The 22,245-nt window shown below is 49.5% G+C and overlaps 2 protein-coding genes across 3 annotated transcripts in view; one reads left to right on the forward strand and one right to left on the reverse strand.

The window, feature by feature from the left end:
* The window catches only part of Ern2 (endoplasmic reticulum to nucleus signaling 2), a 17,963-nt gene extending 14,324 nt beyond the window's left edge, over positions 1–3,639 (forward strand). For both annotated transcript variants that reach the window (XM_028867861.2, XM_028867862.2), the window contains exons 17-22: positions 9–205; positions 1,668–1,815; positions 1,908–2,035; positions 2,863–2,986; positions 3,065–3,132; positions 3,216–3,639. In XM_028867861.2, the coding sequence (XP_028723694.1) occupies positions 9–205; positions 1,668–1,815; positions 1,908–2,035; positions 2,863–2,986; positions 3,065–3,132; positions 3,216–3,464 (914 nt within the window). In that variant the 3' untranslated portion in view covers positions 3,465–3,639. The remainder of the gene's footprint in view (positions 1–8; positions 206–1,667; positions 1,816–1,907; positions 2,036–2,862; positions 2,987–3,064; positions 3,133–3,215) is intronic.
* On the reverse strand, positions 3,582–15,126 carry Plk1 (polo like kinase 1). Its single transcript, XM_028867865.2, has 10 exons — positions 13,885–15,126; positions 12,863–13,031; positions 11,880–12,024; positions 11,120–11,213; positions 9,526–9,745; positions 5,772–5,927; positions 4,925–5,002; positions 4,511–4,665; positions 4,231–4,413; positions 3,582–4,084 (listed from the first exon to the last, which is right to left on the reverse strand). The coding sequence occupies exons 1-10, from the start codon at positions 14,290–14,292 to the stop codon at positions 3,878–3,880; spliced, it is 1,815 nt and encodes a 604-aa protein (XP_028723698.1). The 5' UTR covers positions 14,293–15,126; the 3' UTR covers positions 3,582–3,877.
* Between the last annotated feature and the right edge of the window lie 7,119 nt (positions 15,127–22,245).

The raw sequence follows: 22,245 nt of genomic DNA on the forward strand, positions 1-22,245 counted from the left end.
TCCGGCAGTACACCGTGACTTGAAGCCAGGCAACATTCTCATGGCTGGACCTGACAGCCAGGGCCAAGGCAGAGTGGTCATCTCCGACTTTGGCCTCTGCAAGAAGCTACCTGCAGGCCGTTGTAGCTTCAGTCTCCATTCCGGCATTCCTGGCACAGAAGGTTGGATGGCCCCAGAGCTCCTGCAGCTGCCCCCAGACAGCCCGGTGAGTCTGCCCACCAGCCCCAGGGCTCCTTCCTCCATGCCCCAGCTCTCCTCTGAAAGAGGCCCCTCCAAGCCTGCTCATCTATTCCCAGGGGATAATCCACTCCCTCTTCCCCAAGGCAGTCTCCATCAGGGACTGTTCTGCAGCTCAGAGGACATTAGGCAATGTCTGGAGGCATTTTGGCTGGCTTGCCTTGGGGCAAAAAAAAAAAAAGTGCCTCAGTCATCCTGTGAGGCCAAGGATGCTGCTGAACATGCCACAGTGTAACATGCCATAGTACACAGGGCACCACCCACCCTCTGACAGTTTTCTCTTTTGAATCAGTGCCACACAGGTTGAGAAGACATGACTCAGAAAATGACTTTGTTGACATGGAGTCTTACTACCTAGTTTAGGCCCGTCTTTTTTTTTTTTTTTTTTTTTATACTTTATGTACATTGGTGATGGTATCGGATCCCCTGGAACTGGAATTACAGACAGTTGTGAGCTGCCATGTACGTGGTTGCTGGGAATTGAACCCAGGTCCTCTGGAAGAGCAGCCAGTGCTCTTAACCACTGGGCCATCTCTCCAGCCCTAGGCCAGTCTTGAATTCTCAACTTTCCCACTTCAGCCTCCTGAGTGCCGGGATTACAGGCATCATGCCAGGCCTAGACATTTAACCTTCACCGTATTTCACCGAGTATGGTGGCTGGGTATGGTGGCCTGCAGTTGCAGCACTGAGGAAGCTGAGGCAGGAGGATTCCCGAGTTCAAGCTACACAGAGATGCTGGCTCTCACCCGTTCTGGCCTAATGAGCTAGGTAGGATGCAGTGTCAGAGTAGACCTGGGGTTAAGAATATGGGAAATTGAACTAACATCCCAGCAGTACAAAGGACAAAGCAGCACCTGACCCGTGTTGAGTTTCGGACCCCAGGACTCTACATCTGGATTCATGGTGAGTGGGTGGAAGGCTCACCAGAAGAGCCACACCCATTCCTAAAGACAAGAGAAAGAAGTGGCCGGGGACTGGAGACCTAAGTGCCCAGGGACTTGATGCGCTAGTGTTAGGAACCTGCCTATACAGTATAGTTTTCACATTAGCAGCCAGCATTTTAACATTGGGGAAATCCCTTACACACACACACAATCTTAAGTTATCAAATTTACTTGGGGGAAAATGTCAGCTCTTCCATCTTGCCTGTCTCCCGGTGATAACCAGTGGTCAGGCCCATGCTAGGTCACCAGTTTTTACTCTGATCTCGTCTGTGTGTGGCCAGCCTCCCTCAGTTCCACTACCTGTACCTCCCTACAGGAGGACCAGAAGCTTGGCAGAGGCAAAGGAAGCATCTGTGAGTCCTGTTTTCAACACTCAAACACACAGACACAGACAGACACACATATGCATGCTGCTCTTACAGGGCCCGAAAGGTTTTTTAGCAAGGCCCACTTCCTCCTCCTCACGCCCATCTTTCTGGCCCCCAGACCAGCGCTGTGGATATCTTCTCTGCAGGCTGTGTGTTTTATTACGTGCTTTCTGGCGGCAGCCACCCCTTTGGTGAGAGTCTCTACCGCCAGGCCAACATCCTCTCAGGGGATCCCTGTCTGGCTCATCTGGAGGAAGAGACCCATGGTGAGGAAGGGAGAGCCTGGCCAGCAAAGACGGGGGGAAGGCAGCATGAAGCTGAGTGCCTGCCTGTAAACCATCCCTTTTCTGACCTCCAGACAAGGTTGTGGCGTTGGATTTGGTTAAAGCCATGCTGAGCCTGCTGCCCCAGGATCGCCCGTCAGCAGGATGGGTGCTGGCCCATCCCCTCTTTTGGAGCAGAGCCAAGGAACTCCAGTTCTTCCAGGTCAGATGGTGATCTTGGGAAGGGCCCCCCAAGCTCCAAGTTTGGGTCCTGTCTTAGTGTTCCATTGCTCTGAGGAGATAACATGACCAAGGCAACTTATAAAGAAGCCATTTAACTGGGGGCCTGCTTACAGTTTCAGAGGGTCAGTCCATTATCTTGGTGGTGTGGTGGCAGGCAAGCATGGTGCTGGAGCCGTAGCTGAGAGCTCACATCTAATCCACAAGTTGCAGGCCAAGAAAGGAACCCTGGGCCTGGTGTGGGCTTTTGAAACCTCAAAGCCCATCCCTAGTGACACACCTCTTCCAATAAGGCCACGCCTCCTAATTCTTCCCAAACTGTTTCACTAACTGGGGACCAAATATTCAAATACACGAACCTAGGGAAGCCGTTCTCATTCAAACCATCACAGGTCCTGAACAAGAAAAGGGAAGTCAGAGGGGCTAAGGGAAGACAGTCTTAGCACCTTGGACCCTGGCATCTGCATTTGCTTTAGCTTCCCCTGTATGGAAATGCAGTTCTCTCTCATCTGCAGTCATCATTTATGCTGCAACATCAGTGCAGATTCCGCTTCCGTTTGTGACCTTGGGCAAGGGGCCACACTTGAGCTGCAGGCTGCCTGCCTATAGAACAGAGGCAACAGTGCTTCCCTTAAGGTGGGTGGTGGCATGGAGGTAGGACACAGGGAAGCCATACTTTCCAGGAGGAAATAGCCCTTGTCATCCCAAGTCAAGGGGCTATTGCTACTTCAACATTAACCACATAACACAACCCTGGCCCTGGGGCCTCTGATACTGTCCACAAGACTTAGGAGCTCTGTGGGATCCTAGGATGTCAGCGACTGGTTGGAGAAGGAGCCCGAGCAGGGACCCCTTGTGATGGCACTGGAGGCAGGAAGCCACCAGGTGGTCCGGGAAAACTGGCACAATCACATCTCGGCATCACTGCAGACAGGTAGAGGCCACACGTGGGTGGGCCTGAGGGGAAGGGACCCAGTAGGGACACCTCTGCAGCCCATTTCTCTGCCCACAGATCTGAAAAGGTTCCGATCATATAAGGGGACATCAGTACGAGACCTGCTCCGGGCCATGAGGAATAAGGTGTGTTCTAGAGCCTGGGTGGGACACGGATCAGGAATGGCCTGCCATAGCTGAGCCAGGGTCTTTGTCCTGCCCATCCCCAGAAGCACCACTACAGAGAGCTCCCAACTGAGGTACACCAGACACTAGGACAACTGCCCTCTGGCTTCATCCAGTACTTCACACACCGCTTCCCAAGGCTGCTGCTCCACACTCACCACGCCATGAGGACCTGCGCTTCTGAGAGCCTCTTCATGCCATACTATCCTCCAGCTTTGGATGTCAGGAGGTCCTGCCAGATGCCACAAAGAGCTGAGACAACCCGGGGCCCCAAAGGTGGACCAAGGAGTTAAGCCTGTGGCTCAATCTGGTCTCAGGAGCGTCAGAAAAGATGAGCAGCAGTTTGGCAGCCTGAGGCTGTTGGAGCAGAGAAATACTCTGGGGTCAGAGCACCCTCAAGAAATACAGGATAAAAAACCAAATGTATATATATTTAATGTATATAAAGCTAAGAAATGGTAGTCCCGAATTCAATAGAAATATCATACAATCCATACAATGGGCTGAGGGCAGGCAAGGGAAGAGGCTGTAAACCCACTCCCAAACATGTACAAAAATAACTTACATAGCAACCCCTTCAAAGGGGGGCACTGCTCCCACCCAGGTCCCTGGGCCAGGGGCACTGAACAGCAGCCCAGGAGCCCGGCAGTGCAGGCCCAGACAGAACTTTGCAGATTGAAGGGGCACCAGTCCGAAGGACAGAGGCCTACGAGGAGGCCTTGAGGCGGTTGCAAGCCGATCGAGAGCTCAGCAGCTTGTCTACCATGGTGCGGGCATAGCGTAGCCGGCTAGCCAGTTCCTTGCAGCAGCCATATTCTTCCAGGAGGCTTAGGCGGTATGTGCGAAAGTCCCTCTTCTCGTCGATGTAGGTCACCGCTGCCATCAGCGGGCACAGGATGAGTTTGGTGTGATCCTAGGAGAGAAGAAGAGAGTGCATGATGAGCTCAGCTGGTGCCGGAGGCTGAGGTAAAGGGGAGGAAGACACCCCAACTGGTGACAGGGGCGGCACTCCTACCCCACCCAGCCACCCCAAGTACAGGCCCCCGATTCCCTGCACACCTGGAAGAAGTTAATCTGTACAGTGCCATTGCTGAGGTGCAGGATGATGGCGCTACGTGTGCGGAACCATGTTCGCAGGTAGGGCAGCCGGGCCAGCTCATCACCTTCCCGGGGTGTGATGTTGGCCCCTGCCTTCAGCAGGTGTTCACTCATGTAATTGCGGAAATACTTGAGGAGGGTGATCTGGATGGAAAGTTGGGGTAGGGGTTCCAGAATGAGGGCCTGACCCGGAGGCAGCCCCCGTACCCTGCCACTCCGCCCCTCAGCAGCCAGTCCTTACCTTCTTCATCAAGGAGTTAGGGTGGGAGCTCACGGTGAGGTAGGACTCCGTGCCGTCCCGCTCTATGTACTGGAGGCTGTCACCGTCGTTGTAGAGGATGAGGCGCGTTGAGTCATTAAAGAGCACCCCCACACTGTTGTCACACAGCTGATACCCTAATGGCAGGGGGAGGGCCGTCTCAGAAAGGCAGGAGGAGGTGGGCAAAGGCCTGGGTACAGCTCAATAGGAGAGTGCTTGCACACATAAGGCCCTAACAACAATTCTTGGTAACACAGACACACACACACACACACACACACACACACACACACACACACACACACACACTTACAGACATCACTTACTTGGTTACTCAAAGGCTACCTACCATGGCCATACCATCTCCTGCCCATCCCAAATTCTGGAGACACCTACCAAGTCCATACTTGTCCGAATAGTCCACCCATTTGCTGACCCAGAAGATGGGGATGCACGCAGGATCCTCAGCCTCCTCTGGGATAGAAATAGAGCACTGGTTAGGCCAATCCCTTCTCCTGTCTTCTTAGGCAGCCTCCTCCAGGGCTGGGGGATGGGGAGCACCCCCATGAAGCCTGGGGAGGAGCCTGACATCACAAACCTAGATACCCAAATGGAAAATTGCAGCCCAGGACACCAAGCCCCACTTCAATAAGTGGGCCCCATTTCTGTGTCCCAGGGACTGTGGTAGGTGAGGATAGAAAAACAAAAAAACAAAAAAAACAGGCTTCTGGAAGGACCCACGTTCCAACCACAGGGATGAAGAGTGATCAAAGTCTCTAAGCTGCTCTGTCATTAGTATCGGGGCTGGGAAAGCCCAGTGCCCCAGACTAAAGTGGTGAAGAAACGGAGCAGGCCCGACAACTCCCGCGACACTAGAACCAACTCAGTGCACGCGAGTCCCTTCGGCCACGACACAAACGTGTGGGGAAGAAATGCTATGGAGAATTAAGTCAGGTTAGGAAGTGCTGCAGTGGTGTCAGGGAGGTGACAGCGGGCACAGAAGCCCCGAGGCTGGAGCTGGCCTGAGGCTCTTGAGGACCAAGGGAGACAAAAGACGCAGCCATGCAGAGGTGACCTATCAGTCACCTACAGAGTGAGACGGGGCAGAAACAGGCGGAAGGTACGCCAGGGAGGGCCTTGGGTGTGCTGCTAACTCATCTGGACTTTGAGCTATAGGAAAAGGGCGCTCTGCCGATTTGAGACGCCCTGCCTCCTCCAGATGTGCAGCCCCTGCGGGACTCACCCTGCCGCACCAGCCCTCGCTCGGAGGGCTTGGAGGCATTGACGCTGGTCAGCTGCTGCAGCATGTCACTGAGGTGGCACTCGATGGCCTCGTTTGTCTCCCGAACCACTGGTTCCTCCTTTTCCCGGGGACGGTCCGGCACGGGGTTCTCCACACCTAAGAAGGCGACACCGTCACTGGCCAGGCACAAAACTGGGGGAGGGAGCACACGGCCCGCCGAGGCTAGCATTGTTCCCACAGTAGCCATTAGGCATCACTGCTGTGGGGAACTGAGTCAGTACCAGGTTTGTGTGTCAGGTATGTGGTGCTTACAGAGAGGCCACAAAGCTGCAGGTGCTCAGGCCTCTGCTCTAACAGCCTGGCCTTCCAGGACAGCAGCTGTGGCCGTCACTCAGGGAGGCAGCCTGAAGGTACCATTTCAAGCAAAGGTCACAAATGAAGGTCACCTTGTGCTTCCAGGAAGGTGGAAGGATGGGTGAAGCACAGTGTAGCCAATTGCTTTGTGTGCTTACAGATAACTGCGTCTAATGAAATACACACTGAAGCATGAAGTTGGCCTGTGGTGGCTGGGGGCATGCTGGTCACTCTTGCTGTCCTTACGCTTGAAAGATCCATTTCCCCAAACCAGCATGTGTTAGCGCTTCTGTGAAACAGGACATTTCTTAAATTTTCAATTAAAAAACATCAAAAATCCCACCATGCTATATTAAGAATTTAAGTGTGAAATAAACTACCCAAGATCTAATTTAAAACTAGTCAAAAAGGGGCTGGAGAGATGGCCCAGACATTAAGAGCACTGGCTATTCTTGCAAAGAACCTGGCTTTGGTTCTCAGCACTCACATGGAGGCTCACAACCACCTGTATCTCCACTTCCAGGGGATCTAACGCCATCTTCTGGTGTCTGTGGTCACCAGGCATGCATGTGATGCACATACACATATGCATGCAAAACACCCATACACAGTAAAAACAAAATGAGTGTTTGCAGAATACGTAAAATCAAGCCTGTCCAAATGTAACTATTGGAAATGGAGAAGGACCACCCCAGGAACACCTAGCACATTATATACTTCTCTACCTTTGGATAAGCTTGGAAAATATATTTTCTTTGATGCTAGTTTATTAAAATAAAACAAAACAAAACAAACAAACAAACCCCCCTTTGAATAGCAGTATTTTAACACCTCCCCCCATAAGACAGGACTCCTCAAGTCCAGCACTACAGGAAGGATAACAGAAAAGGGGCTCGGTGATAACTCCATCAATAGCGTGCTTGTTTAGTGTGAAGCCCTGAATTAAGATTCTCAGCTCCTTATAAACTGTCATGGTGGCCCATGCCGGTAATCCTAGCACTCAGGAGATAGAGGCAGAAGAGGAGAAGTTCAAGGTCATCCTTGGCTACTGTGAATTCCAAGCAGCCTGGGTCACATAAGACACTGTCTCAAAAATTAAAAAAAAAAAAAATTACAGTAATAATTGCTACACCAACACCCACAGGTGGGTGCTAAAATCGGTGGGCGGGCTGGAGAGATGGCACAAAGGTTAAGAGCACCGACTGTTCTTCCAGAGGTCCTGAGTTCAATTCCCAGCACCCACATGGTGGCTCACAACCATCTGTAATGAGATCTGGCACCCTCTTGTGTATACATAATAAATAAATCTTTAAAATTGGTGAGCAATAGCTTTTCAAACAACTTCTTGCAAGATACTTATCAATTACCAAAGACACAGTACCTGCAGCAGAGACAGCCTTGTCTCCCTGACACAGAGAAGAACATATCCCCCCTGTAGCATTCTTACTCAGAATGTAGAACCTTTCCTAAATCATGCGGAAGCAACAAATCCAACAGGAAATACTCATTAGCAAGACTTAAGGAAAAACCCAGAGACATAAGGAAAAAGCCTGCTGTCCCAGGCTAGAGGAAACTAAGAAGCCAAGGTCACTAAATGTCATGTGGGGTACTGACTTGCATCCTGGTAAGGAAAAGGTGGTGTTAATGGGGAATGTGATTGACGTGAGGGCTAGAGTTCGTTGACAGGATTATCTATGGTTGACGTTGTAGCTTTGGTAATTATTCTATGGTAGAGATGCTGACAGTGGAGGAAGCTGAAGGAGGGTACATGGAAAGTCAGCTCTATTTGGTTTGTAACATTTTTGTATAGCCCTAAAATTATTCCAAAATAAACCAAGTCATTGAGTCAGGGGTGAGGAACACATTTGTAATCCCAGCATTTGTGAGTTCAGTGCTAGCCTGAACAACATGGGGCCCTGTCTCCAAGCACCAAACCCAAAATGAAATCATTGCAAGTCATTTGCCTAAAAATGTAAATCTAATTAAAACAGATGAACTGAGAATTTTATATTAAATTGGCGGTATATCACACAGAGAAACAAAGCCCTTCAAGCTATAACCCTTAATGAAATATATTAAGGAAAACTAAAACTGCAAGAAAAAAAAAAGTAATGCTAAATACAGTGGCATATTCCTATAGGTCCAGCAATGGGGGGTGAGGGTGAGCGGTGAGGCAGATTTCCAACCTGAGGCCAGTCTTGGCTTCATAGTCCGTTTCAAAAAACAAAAAGGAAGGAGGAATAGTTAAAACAAACAAAAAAAGTGTGTTAAATGCAGGCAGAACACTATATACATAGTAAATCTTTAAAAAAAAGTGCGTTAAAAAAAAGGAATTGTTAAGACAATATGGGATTAGGTTAATGCTCACAGTCCTGAAGGCTGTGCTGCCGTCTGTCATGGCTGTTTTCAAGAAGTATACACTGAAGCATTACCAGCAGAGGAAAGCTCCCTCTCACAGTCAAGAAAGAGAAACTTTTAGGGGACTGATGATGCAAACCTCAGAAGAAATGTAAACAGACTGGGAAAGGAGGGTCAGAGGCGTCCTGTTCATTCTTCTACCTATTTGTTTTCCAGACAGGGTTTCTCTAACAGCTCTGGCTGTCCTGGAACTAGCTCTGTAGACCAGGCTGGCCTCGAACTCACAAACGTACTTAAGTGTAAACTGGCAGACTGCTGGAGTTGGCTGTAGCGACATTTCAAAAGTGAGATGTACTGACAAACTTGCAATCCAGAGCCCTAGGCAGAAGGACTGACTCCAGGGCAGCCTGGTGACAGTGAGAGACCTTCTCCTGACAGACAAAACACAAGCACTCAAAGGGATGAAATGTACAAAGAGTGAACCCGGGTGGCTGAGAATGAGAACTGAGGATGGGTGCCACGTTATACTCCATGTATGTACCTGACAAGTTCCAGTATTCTCAAAAAAACATGCAAGAGAGACGTTAGGAACTCTTTCTTTTTTGGATTTAGGAGACAAGGTTTCTCTATTAACAGTCCTGACTGTCCTGGAACTCACTCTGTAGACCAGGCTGGCCTCAAACCTGTCTCAGCTGTATTGTTTGAACTGAAACTGTACTGAGGTACACAAGACAACAAAAACAAAAACCTCCACCTGCCTCAGCTTCCAGAGTGCCGAGATTAAAGGCGTGCACCACCACCACCCAGAGATGTTAGGGGTTTTTAAAGGTAATCAAAAAGAATTTCCTGGGCTTCATGTTCATTTATCCATTTCCTCCTTCTTGGGCCCAATGGGTTGACTCAGTCTGTTTTTCCAGCCAAGGGGCAAAAGAGCCCAGGGACCGGACCTCAGGGATAGAACCAAACTCTGGGGGCAGAGTAAGGCGTATGCACCCTGAAAATCTGGGCTCTCTGGGCTCCACCTACTGAGACTGAGTTTTACCTTTATTGAGAACTGTGAGAGGCTTCCTGCTGTTGGGGTCCAGGCTGCTGGGAGCTATTGAAAACCTTGGTGGGATGGTGAGGCAGGTGATGGGGAGACGGGCGGGGATATAGCCAGAAGTGAAGAACTCGTCATCAAGCAACTCGTGAATGGTGGGGCGGGCAGTGGGGTCTGTCTGGAGCATCTTCTGGATGAGGGAGGCAGCCACAGGATTGATGTGCTGGAGGGGAGAGGCAGAGCCTAGGTGAGATGAGGCAGGGACCCCATCTGCCACGCGGTTGCTCCTTTCTCAAATATGCCACAGCTCAGTGACCATAAGTTCCACCAGGCCCTCCACACTCAGCTTTAGCAAGGACCAATGTCACACTACTTTGTGGGAAGGATCATTTCCTGCCACTAAGCTCTCAATATTAACTTGGGATGATTTCCCCACCTTGCCCTTGCAAAGGACATTTATTTACCACCAGAGGGGCATCAGAGAACATAGGCCTCCAGGTCCCCAGACCTATGTTTGATTCCAGCTATGACAAATAGCCTGGGCTTTCTGGGCTTACCACCATGTATCTGTAGAATGGGGGAGGAGTACCACACCTGGGACACCACCAGGTGGGATAAAACCTAGCACAGGCCTGTCAGCCACAGCATTAACTCTATGCTGCTTATGTACCAGGAATATATTCCTGCACATGAGTTCATTTGGCCCTCACCAAAACACCTCCCTCTCTATATAATTTGAACTGAAACAGGATCTCACTATGTAGCTGAGGCTGGGACGTTTGATCCTCCTGCCTCAGCCTTACAAATGTTAAGACTACTCCACTATTAGACCTCACTTGTAGATGAAGAAACAGGCTCAGGAGGAAGTGCCCCTGCCTGAGAATACACACGGCACAGGTGATAAAGCCAGGGCATATACCACAGCATATACCACTGGCTCAAGCCAGTCCACACTGTCTGGGGTGAGCTGACTTCCTGTGATATAGCTCCCCTAAACACAAATCAAGGACACTGATTTCAAAGTGGCCGTATGTCCGATGTGGCCCTAGTCCCCAGAAACGGGATGGATATCCCTTCAAATGGATTTATGCCATTGGTTGTGAAAATAGATGTCATTTTGTCATTGGAAGCCCTTGGAGAAACTCCCACTTTGTAGATGGGAAGCCTGGTTCCAAAGTGTCAAGTCACCGCCTGTTAAATACAGCTCAGCTGGGCAGAGACGGTCCATGCCCCAAGCTTAAGTGTGTCTGCTTCTATTCCCTCCTTTTCTCCCTGTGCTTTACATCCATTCAGGAAGCTGGGCCTGGGGCTCAGTCCGCTGAGTGCTTGCCTATAAGCACAAAGCCATGTTCAGCTCCCAGTATACCATAAGGCCAGCATGGTGCTGCAGGCCTATAATCTCAACCCTTGGGAGGTAGAGGCAGGAGAATCTCACGTTCAAACTCAACATGCAGTGAGTTCAAGGCCAGCCCTCAGACATACATTCTCCATGGCTATGCTAGAGGCAGGGCTGACTTATCTGTCCCAGGATAGAACTAGGCTCAGTGAATGGCTTTTGGGTGAGACATAAAATATTAAACCATTGTGGTGTCATCACCTTGGGAATACTGTATTCGTTTTTCTTGATGCGGAGGTAGGTCTCTTTTAGGCACGAGGTCTCAAAAGGCGGCTTGCCCACTAGCAAGGTATACCTGGAAGCACAAAGAAGGACTTTGCTCACACTCCCAGTGAAGTCCAAATTCTCTCGGAAGTCACTGTCTAGAGGACAGGGGCTGTGCTGGATTCACTGACAGAACAGATGGGGATGATCTCCAAGTCTTCCCAGTGCCACAGGAACCAATGGCTGGGTCAAGCCCTCAATAAAAGGCAGGCGACAACACCTGGATTCCCCAGCTCTGGCCTGCAGTAACAGAGGACTCCCCAAGGACCCCAGAGGCCACTGCTATCCACCACAGGCCACCGTGATGAGGCTTCTGCCTACCACGAGCCTTTCAGCTGACCTAACTCTCCCAACGGTGATTCCAAAGCTTTATTAATTAAACCCAGGTTCGGAAGTGAGATTCTATAGTCTAACAAGCCTTCAAAGTGTTGATGGTTTGGGCCTGTGCACACTTTCAGTAAGCAGCAAGGAACTGAAAGAGTGTAGAGACTTTCTCATCCCTTTCCTGGACCATAAGTCCAAGCTACAGGAATCCTACAGCCTACACCAGATAAGATGGGCATTCATGTGGACAGCCTGCTCTCTGAAATGGCCTTTGTTTAAGGAAGAAGAACCCAGAGGGTTAAGGTCAACTGGGTGAAATGCCTCTGAAAGCCCCACTGAGACCCAATAGCTCCGGAGTCCATCCCCAACTTACATGATGCACCCGATGGACCACACATCCACCTCAAAACTGTGTCCCTTCTTGCTCAGCACCTCGGGAGCTATGTAGTTAGGAGTGCCGCATAAGGTCTTCTTTCGTTCCCCTTCATATTCCACTTTGGTTGCCAGCCCAAAATCCCCTAGGACAGAAGGAGGACAGGGTGCTCAGCTGCTAGGTCTGGGCCATCTGTGGTCGCAGACAGCTGCCTCAGGCCTGACCATTGAACCAGTGCCTCGAGACTCCACAGCCTCTGGTCCCCGAACCTGCCCACTGTGCTGGCCCCGGCTGGTCCCCCACTGCCCTTTATAATCCTTAGATGGCACGGCTAGGGTGGTAAGATGGCTCAGCAGGGAAAGGTGCTTGCCTCTAAGTCTGGAGTTGACCCTGGGATCCACACAGTGGAAGGAGAGAACTGACTCCCCAAAGTTACCTTCTATCCCCACCTCCCACACAAATGAAATTTAAAACACACACGATGGCAGGATTGGATGCACTAGAGAGTCAAGTACACACTCTTCCCGAGTGCCGACGGACACGTTTCAGAAGAGTGAGTGACAGGGGTTCAGGGACCGCGGCAAATCAGAGTCTCAAGGGAACAGGTGCCTTTCAGCTCAGGAGACAGCTGAGGGAATGCTGCTGCGTTGCTCCACAGCAAACGACCAGACCTCCAGTCTAAAAAGGAAACTGACTACTGAGGACCCGGCTCAGTGCTATGAGATTGAGTATTTGGCGGGAGGCACCCACAAGGAAACTTATCTTCAAAACTACTGTATTGAGGTACACAAGACAACAAAAACAAAAAACAATGCATCTAAAGGTAAGACGCTGTCTTGTGGGCCCCCCACTTTCCATTTCTGGACTAGAGGGCTTTCTGGAGGACAGCACCTTCATTTCCCACGGGCCTTCCATTTCTCTGGCTCCCATTCTCCCAGATTTCCCCTCCTTACCACCAGGCACCCGCAGGCCCAGCATCTCACCTATTTTCACCTCCAGATCCTCGTTCAGGAAGAGGTTGCCCAGCTTGAGGTCCCTGTGAATGACCTGATTTAGGTGCAGGTACTGGCAGCCCAGGACGATCTGCCGCAGGTAGTAGCGAGCCTCAGGCTCGGTCAGCGCTTTCCTCCTCTTGTGCAGCTCCAGGAGGGACTGGGGAAGAGGGAAGAAGTTACGGAAGCCAAAGGAAAAGGGTGCCCAGGACTAGGCCCTAGGGAGTAAAGTATGGGAAGAAGTTTCCTGTCCCGACCACCAAGCCCCAAATTATCACTATGAGGCTATATTAATTATAAATGCTCGGCTCAGGTTAGTTACTAGCTAACTCTTCCACTTAAATTAACCCATATTCCTTATGTCTTGGCAGGATTCTGATGGTTCTGCCCATACACTGGTCATTATCATTCACAGGACCCTCTCCTGTTAACTCGTACCCTTACCCAGAGTCTTCTCTCAATCCCTCTCGATCTCCTATCTAGGGGCTTCCTCCCGGCAAGAGACCCTCTCCTTTGAGACAGGGTTTCTCTGTGTCTTAGCTGTCCTGAAACTCTTTGTAGACCAGGCTGGCCTCGAACCCGCCGAGATCCATCTGTCCCTGCCTCTCAAGTGCTGGGATTAAAGATGTGGGCCACCACCACCCGGCGGAGACCCTCTCCTTTTCCTGAAAGCTCTGAGGTCTGACTCCAAACAGCCTCTCTTCCCCCCAACCCCTTCCGACCGCCCGATCCTGTCCCATTCCGGAAGTTCTAGGTCCACGGCAGTAGTAGCCTGGGACCCTTGTTAACTACTTTAAACACCCATTTTCTACACCTGCTCACACCCTTGCGTACAGGAGCCACCGTCCCTAAGAGCAACAGGTCCCCGGCTCCGCCTGCCCTGAACCCTGGCCTCAGCACCTCGGAGTGCCACAGAAGCCTTTCCATAATTGCTTGAAACTCCAAGGCGTCGGTGCCCCTCTGTCAGCTAGTTCCCGGTGTGGGCGCCCCAGTCCCGCAGCAGAAACACTCACCCTCCTGCGACAGAGCTCCAAAACCACAAACACAAAGTCGCTGTCCTCGAAAAAGCCATGGAAGCCTACGACATGTTGGTGTGTGAGGCTGCGGTGAATGGAGATCTCCATAGACATCTTCTCCTTCTGGTGGGGCTTAAGCAGCAAAGACTTAGGCACGATCTTGCCTGCGAACACCTCCTTTGTGTCTGCGTCTGAGATCTCGAAGCACTTGGCAAAGCCTCCTTTACCCAGAAAGCGGCCCCGTACATACTGGCGCCGGCTGCGCGGGTCCACTAAGACCTCCGGAATCTCTTTCGACAGCGGGGCCGTCACTGGGGCACCGGGAGCTGCATCTCCCGGGACCCCGGCTTTCCCGAGGTCGGCTGGTGCTCGAGCCAGCTTTCCAGCTTTGGCCGCTGCACTCATACTCCTAAATTTGCTCCGCGGACCTGGCCCGGCCGGTGCAGAGGATCTTGCCCTGCTCACCTCCTCCCCGAATTCAAACGCAGCGCTGGGAACGTTACAAGGGCCTGCGCGTTGCTGATTGGCCGCGGGGATTTAAAATACAAACCCGCCCAGCGCGCGGCACCATGGGAGTGCTCCACGGCGCAGCCGCTTTTAAACCTCCGATCTTGCAAGCGAGGGACTTGAGGATGGAATGCACGTGGGATATCCTGGGAAAACAGGAACGAATGGGATACGCGGAAATCCCCAGTGGGGACAGGATTCGGTCCTGCTTTCTGCCCCTCGGCCGGAGAGTGCTCATGTGGTTCACCTGCGTCTCCTCCAGGGTTTCTCCTGTTAGGACCCTAAAGGTAGCTTGGCAGTGCACCACCTTCGCCCTCGACTGCCCTCTCGCCAGCTAGACCAAATAAACCCAAACTTGAACAAACCCAGAAGGCCTGGCAAGCAGATACACCTTCAGAGCGCAGCAGACCCGCCCTCTCTGTGACAATCGCTGCCCCAGTGAGTTGAATGTAGCTCAAGCGTTCTCCAGAAAAACTCGGGCCAGCATTTTTATTTATTTATTTTGCAACACCCGGGAATTGCTTAGGAGGGGCAAGACTTCAAGATTACAAGTTAGGCCAACCTCAGCTACCTGAAATCAACCCCCTACCCCCAAGGGAAAGAAAATTCCCAGGCCCGACCTGCAGGTCGAACAAGACCTTCAGGTGATTCCTATGCATGGTGAAATGTAAGAAGCACTAGAGCCGGGCGTTGGTGGCGCACGCCTTTAATCCCAGGACTCGGGAGGCAGAGGCAGGCGCATCTCTGTGAGTTCGAGGCCAGCCTGGGCTACCAAGTGAGTTCCAGGAAAGGAGCAAAGCTACACAGAGAAACCCTGTCTCGGAAAAACAAAACAAAACAAAACAAAACAAAAAAAAAAAAAGCACTAGATATCCCAACCTGCGATGCAAGAAGTTTACCTGGCTTGTCCTGAGTTGCATCGCCCAGAGCCACATAGAGAACAGAGAGAGAGAGAAGGCTGGTTGGAAAAGTGCTAGCCAAGCAGCAGGGCCAAATCTGCCCAGCAGAGGTATTCTGTTTGGCCTTCATTAGGGGGGAAAAAGATTTAAAACATGTAAAAGGAAAAAAAAAGTCAACTCTGGCAGCTTTTCCCAGACACCCACCTTGCCCAATTGCCTGTCCGGCTTCTATGGAAACTCTGAACACACCAGGAAGTTGCTTGGCACTGAGCCAACTGCTTTTGCCACCCCGGACATGGGAAGAACTGCATACAACATGGACTTTGCATCCAGATAAAAGCTGGCCTGCATTCTGTTCAGCCAGTTTTCTGGTGTGTGGCACTGGGCAAATTTACTAAACTTCTCTGATAATTAGCTTCCTCCTCTGTAAAATGGGTTGTGAAAATCCCTACTTAATTGGCAGTTGAAAGGATTAAATGTTTTCTGCTGAGTGCCTAGCATTCCATGCAGAATAAGAATGATTTCCACTCCCATCTTTTTTTTTTTTTCGTGGTAGTCTGATTATAAAGGTAAGATTTGCTTAATCTTATTTTAAATCTAAAATGTGTCAGAATGCTGTGCACTACAGAGGTTCTACTCGGGGTCTTTCACTTTCTAAAGATAGTCATAGCTGCTGTTTATGGGGTACTGAGAACCAGTGTTTTCCATGTGTGAAGGAACTAAAATCCTCAAAACCACCCTACGCATCTTCTTGCTTTATAGATGGGAGATTTGAGATTCCAAGGGGTCAGATAACAGACTAGTATGTGGAAGAGTGGGAGCTGACCTGCTCACCCCCAGCACCCGCTCATCACCATGACTACTGCCAAAATAAGACCTCTACCAGAGAACTCTAGTTTGTTTCACGGCTTTTTCCCGACTAAGCTGTAAGGTCCCTAGGAGCAGACTGGCTGCATGTTATTCTCCAGTGCAGGGCCTGGTTCTCTGTGTGGGCTCAGGAAGTATTTAAGTGAACAGGCAGGTGGCTGGTGCTGTCTTCTGCTACATAGCATGTGGTCAGGGTCCCACCTTCCTCTGCTAATGTGCAACAAGCACACAAGCTGTAAGAAGCGCGATGCTGTTGCTAGGCTTCTGTGTTTCAGTGAGCATGGACTGATGACAACTTGTCCAAGGTGACAGGGCATTTGGCTAAGACCAGTTATAAACAGCTAGACTCTTAGCCATGTCCCAGCACTGCCAGTACTATTTTAACAGCCTTATAGCTTCATAAAAGCTACTGGCTGACCTATAGAAGCCAGTTTGTCCAGAAGGGCAGCTGATACCAGCTAGAACAAGGCTGGAGAACACCCTCTGGGCTCTTACAGGCCATGGTGGTATGCCAAGAAAGACTTTCCTAATTGCCAAGACTTCATTATGGCTAATACTCTAAGGATGTGTTAAGTAGAACAAATAGTTGCCTGATTAATTTCAAACCTACCATAGTATAGATGTATCAGTGACTAGGAAAGGAACCATAGCCTTGGGTCCTAAGAGAATTGGTTGATGTATAAGTGACTCATTCAGAAGCCACTACCCATCTGGATAACCATGTAAAACAGAATGGGTTAACAGGACCTTACAGGTCAATCATTCAACCTTGTTCCCAGTCCCTGGATCCCTGCAATGTGAAAGTTATGTGGGCATGAGTAGGGATGGGAAGAGTACAGCTTATATCCAGGCAAGCATCTACTATATAAACGCTGGGTAACCCAGGAGCTTACTCCTAGTTCCTCAAGAACTGGAGGCACGTAACTAGACTACCTAGATGGCTGCCTGGGGACAGAAGGAAGCAGTTCCAGACAGAGAGGCATCCTTGAAATGGCTCTTAGTTGACCACAGCCACTCGAGCTAAGCAGATTTCCCTTTGCCCCTAGTCTGGGCCCAGATCCCCCTTCAGGGGGATTGTCCTTTGGGACCTAGAGTAATGAGAGAGTGGGTTAAGTGTGTAAGGGGAGTAGGCTGGGGAAAGTGAAGAGATCTGGGGAAAGAAGAGGCCTGCCCTAGATGCCTGGTGATTTTTCCTGTCCAGACACTTATCCCCTCTGTGGTAGTTCACTCATGTCCTACAACCACTAGTCATTAACTCTCAATCCATGGGTGTGTACCTGTATCTCAGCTTCTAAGCTACAATGATGACTTGAGCCTGGATACCTCTCTGGTCTGGACCAATGAGAACCAAACCCAGGGGGTTTTCGGCAAAGAGAAGCTCTTTCTACCAAAGCTGTGTGGGGTGTGTGTGTGTGTGTGTGTGTGTGTGTGTCACACTATGATATCCGAAAATAAGTCAGGCATGGTGGCACACACTTTTAATCCCAAGACTCAGGAGGCAAAGGCAGGCAGATCTCTGGGAGCTGATGCCAGCCTGGTCTATCTGGTCTACAGTGAGTTCCATGGTAGCCAGGGCTACACAGAGAGACTCTGTCTCAAGAAAGACAAACAGACCAACAAAAGAACCATCCCAAGGAAAACAGACACACGATCTGGAGAGAGGCAGGTCCTTGTGACACTTTGGCCTTAGAATCCAGCCTGAAGTCCAACTAAGGCCTGACTTTCTCAGCAGCAGAAACCCAACTCCTTCCTCTCCTCTCTGTAGCTGGAAAGGTCTTTCCAGTCTACCTTCTCTTCTAATATTCCAAGAACAAAGAGTTTTTCTTCTCTGAAATTATAATTGCCTAGTGACAGGCTGTCCCTGGGGTGAGAGCCACCGTGGAGACAGAGTCCAGCTGGCCTTTCCTAGGATACACACTCTTGACGGTTAGCATACTCTCAAATACTACCAGCACACAATTAAAAAGTAGCTACTGTTTATAGTAGGAACTGTTTTTGTCCTCTCAGTACCTTGAATTGGCAATAGACCCCATTCTCACACTAGGGTCAATCACAGGACCAAACACCATGGGCCACAGTCACTGATCCAAAAGGGCACAGGTCTCACAGTGTAAAGCACTGAGCATTTTCTTTGGGACCTGCCAGGCTAAAACTGGAGTGCCACTGGAATATAATTATAGAAGTCTATAGCTGTAATCATGTGTCATATCTGTCATATCCCAATGTACAGAGAAATCTCACATGCAGTACAAGAAAAACAAAGCAAACAAGGCTGCTCAAGGCTGCTTACTGTCTCCTTATGTCAGTTCTCTTTAATATCAGAAAATCCTTCCTAGCCTAGGTCACAGTGAGACCATGTCTGCACGCGCGCACGCACGCGCGCGCGCGCGCGCGCGCGCGCACACACACACACACACACACACACACACACACACACACACACACACACGGCATGATATGTTGCATCAAGTTTGGTCATCCAAATGGAAATTAAGTTGACAGTCTCCCTTAGGTCTAAATTTGAAAAGGTGACAAGCAGGATGCCTAATGACATTAGGTAGCCCAGCCACTTGCGTATCTCTGCACTGTTAGGGGAGTGTGATAGCTACTCTTGGTTGTCAACTTGATTACATTTAGAATTAACTAAAACCCAAATGGCTAGGTACACCTGTGAGGGATTTTTTTTTTTTTAAATTAAACCTTTTGAAGTGGGAAGACCCATTTTTAATCCATTTCTTTGAGATGGGAAGATCCACCTTTAATCTGGACTATATATACCTTCAGCTAGCAGCCTCTGGGGGGGATGTCTTTTTGTATGCTGGGAAAATATGTGTTGCTCTGATTGGTTGATAAATAAAACAATAATTGGCCAGTAGCCAGACAGGAAGTATAGGTGGGATAAGGAGACAAGGAGAATTTGGGGAAGAGGAAGGCTGAGTCAGGAGATGTCAACCTGCCGTCTAGGGAGCAACATGTAATGGCACACAGGTAAAGCCACGGAACACATGGTGACATATAGATTAACAGAAACGGGCTGAGTTTAAGTGTAAGAGCTAGTCAGTAGTTAGCCTGAACTAATGGCCAAACAGTTTTTAATTAATATAAGCCTCTGTGTGTTTACTTGGGTCTGAGCGGCTGCGGACAGGGTGGGACACAGAAAAACTCCAGCTGTAAGCCTCTATAAAGGACATGTAAGAAGGAAGCATTCTCTATGCCCTCACTTTTGATGGCAAGTCCATTCCTTCACTGGCATTAGAGCTGGCTTTCTCAGGATTCCAGTGTATACTGAAGACCAGCTGAGACATCCAGCCTCACGGACTCAGCAGCTTCTAGATCCTTGGACCTTCCATTGGTAGGTAGCCATTGTTGGGCTAGCTGTAGCACAGCCTGTAAGCCATTCTAATAAATCACTGTCTCGACTGAGGTCCGGCATCCCTCAAGGCCTCTGTTGCAGCCAGTGGCAGTCTGTCTTTCCACTATGTGAAAAAGATGCAAAAGTGCACTGGCAGGTGCACCTCTGCATGGGACCCTGTAAGAACCTCTGGGAGAGTGCTTCCTAAGCACCAAAAGCTGTCCTTAATATTTACAGTGCCTCGTTTAATTGGCCCCACCTGTCTGAGGTGCTGCCCTTACCTTGCTGCTCACTGGAGGATCCTAAGTGCCTTGCCCGCCTGCACTATGTTGCTGCTTAGACTAGTCTTTTCTAGTGATTTATTGTGTAAGGTGATAATCTCTCTCCCTTTATTTTGGAGGTCTTGCTCTATAGCCCAGGTTAGTCTCTAACTCACTATATAGTCTCAAATTCACAGCAATCCCCCTGCCTTCAGCCTATATAGTGCCCAAACATGCTTGCTTTTTTCTTTTTCTTTCTTTTTTTTTTTATTTTATTTTATTTATTGTTTTTTTGAGACAGGGTTTCTCTGTGTAGCTTTGAGCCTTTTCTACAACTCACTCTGTAGCCCAGGCTGGCCTTGAACTTACAGAGACCCGCCTGGCTCTGCCTCCCAAGTGCTGGGATTAAAGGCGTGGGCCACCACCCAGCTCTCAAACATACTTTTTAACTTCAGTTGATTAACAACAAAATGGAGTCAGTTGCAAAAAGTAACAAACTTCCTCTTGGAGGTATTTAAACAAAAGCTGGACAGGTAATCTGCCAGACATGCTCTGGAAAATATCTGAAGTTAGCATAGAGAGCATCTAACTGCCAATTCCAACATTCACCTTTTTGGTAACACCAAAGGACAAAGAATCTGGAGCAGGTGCCTTGATATAACTAAGAAAAACCAGAACCATTACAGACTGCTGGTATCAGACAAGACACACAGCAGATGGCCTCCAAGGACAAGCTCATTTTGTCTTTACAGGGCAGAGCTGACCAGTGTAGGCTGTGAAGCCAGAGAGCCATGGGGGACTCCTGACTCAGCCAGTTCTTCACTGTAGAAATGGCACCAAGTTGTCCAATAGCTCTGAGTTTTATTTCATGTGTTAAATGTGAATGATATGCACCTTACAGTATCAGTGTGAGAAACAAAACAAGCCCATGAACAGAAAGCTTGTAGCGGCCAGGCGGTGGTGGCCCATGGCTGAGCAGTGGTGGCGCATGCCTTTAATCCCAGTACTCGGGAGGCAGAGGCAGGTGGATCTCTGTGAGTTCAAGGCCAGCCTGGTCTCCAAAGCAAGTTCCAGGAAAGGCACAAAGCTACACAGAGAAACCCTGTCTGAAAAAAATAGGAAAAAAAAAAAAAAGCTTGTAGCATGGATCCAGGTAGTGTAGTGAATCCTAAGGAACAGCAGCTACAATTACTGGAGGTGGAGAGTGATCATCTTCAAATGTGTGCCATGTGTCAATCTTTTAATGCACCAACGTTAAAAAAATGACAAACAGAAAGCAGTTTTGAATTGGATTAGAGCTGAATCCTCATAGGTCTTTCTAGACTACAACTAGATGTAAGTCAAGATGGCCTCTGTTAAGTCCTATCCTTTAGAGCCGAACTGTTCTGCCACAGTCTCTGAGAGCACTGGTGGACCAAGCCCTTCCTTCCTAAACCAAGGATTCAGAACAGAACCAGGAGGGCTGTGCTATCAGCTAGGGGAGCTGGGAAGATGGCACCGGCAATGCCCTTCCTCAGGCTGTGTGTTCACAGGGTGACTTGACAAGCTGCTCACACACATGTGAGGCTGATCTCAAGTACAGATATTTGGGTCTGAACTATGGGAGTTTTGGCAAATACAAGGCAGGACAAATGCTTCTAGGCTAGAGAGCAAGGTTCACAAAAGCTCATTTCTAGTGAAGTAAATCTTGAGACAAGAAATGAAGACCTGAATAAGCCGAACACCCAAGACCTAAACCTGGAACTCTGCAGAAGCAAAATCTGCAGTGTTGGTTTCCCCTCTGTAAATAAACGAGCCTAAAACAGGATATTTATATCTTTTATTAACACTTTAAGACAGCTAAGGCCTCTCTGAAATGAAGAACAACAGCTACCACCTGCTCTTTGCATTTTTTTTTTTCCTTCTTTTACTGATTTGTTTTTGTGGTTTTGAAGCAGGGTCTCAGGGAGCACACCAGACAAATGTGAGCTCACTATGTAGCTCTTACTCCTCCGGCCTCTACATCACAGGTGCTAGGAAGACAGGTATGCGTCACTGCAGCCCATCTCTTTCCCCCATACTGTAATAGCCAATAGAAACCCAGGCTCTGAAATCACTAACACTTTCCACAGGGTACGAGAAATTGTGGTCACTGGTCCTGTGTTAGCAGCAACAGGATAGCTGAATGTCATCTGTGTGGGTGGTGTGCAGTGGGGGTAGGACATGGTTGTGAGCATACCTGGGCCTTGTGACCCCATGCAGGGAGGGTGCTATTGCTCTGCAGGCCCATGCCAGCCAGGTTCCAGCCACCTGCAGGACCACAGGGCTGGAGTGTTGGGAACAGACTTTCTGCCCTCCTCCGACAATGGTACGGTGACTGTAGACAGATTAGGTGAAAACAGCAGGTAAAGACAACCCCTCCAGATGTCCCCTTGTTAAAATTATTTTCTTTAAAAAAAGAAAGGGATGTTTGGCTGCATATATGTCTATACCA

The sequence above is a fragment of the Peromyscus leucopus genome, chromosome 1 (genome assembly GCF_004664715.2).
Source record: "Peromyscus leucopus breed LL Stock chromosome 1, UCI_PerLeu_2.1, whole genome shotgun sequence".
NCBI lineage: Eukaryota > Metazoa > Chordata > Mammalia > Rodentia > Cricetidae > Peromyscus > Peromyscus leucopus.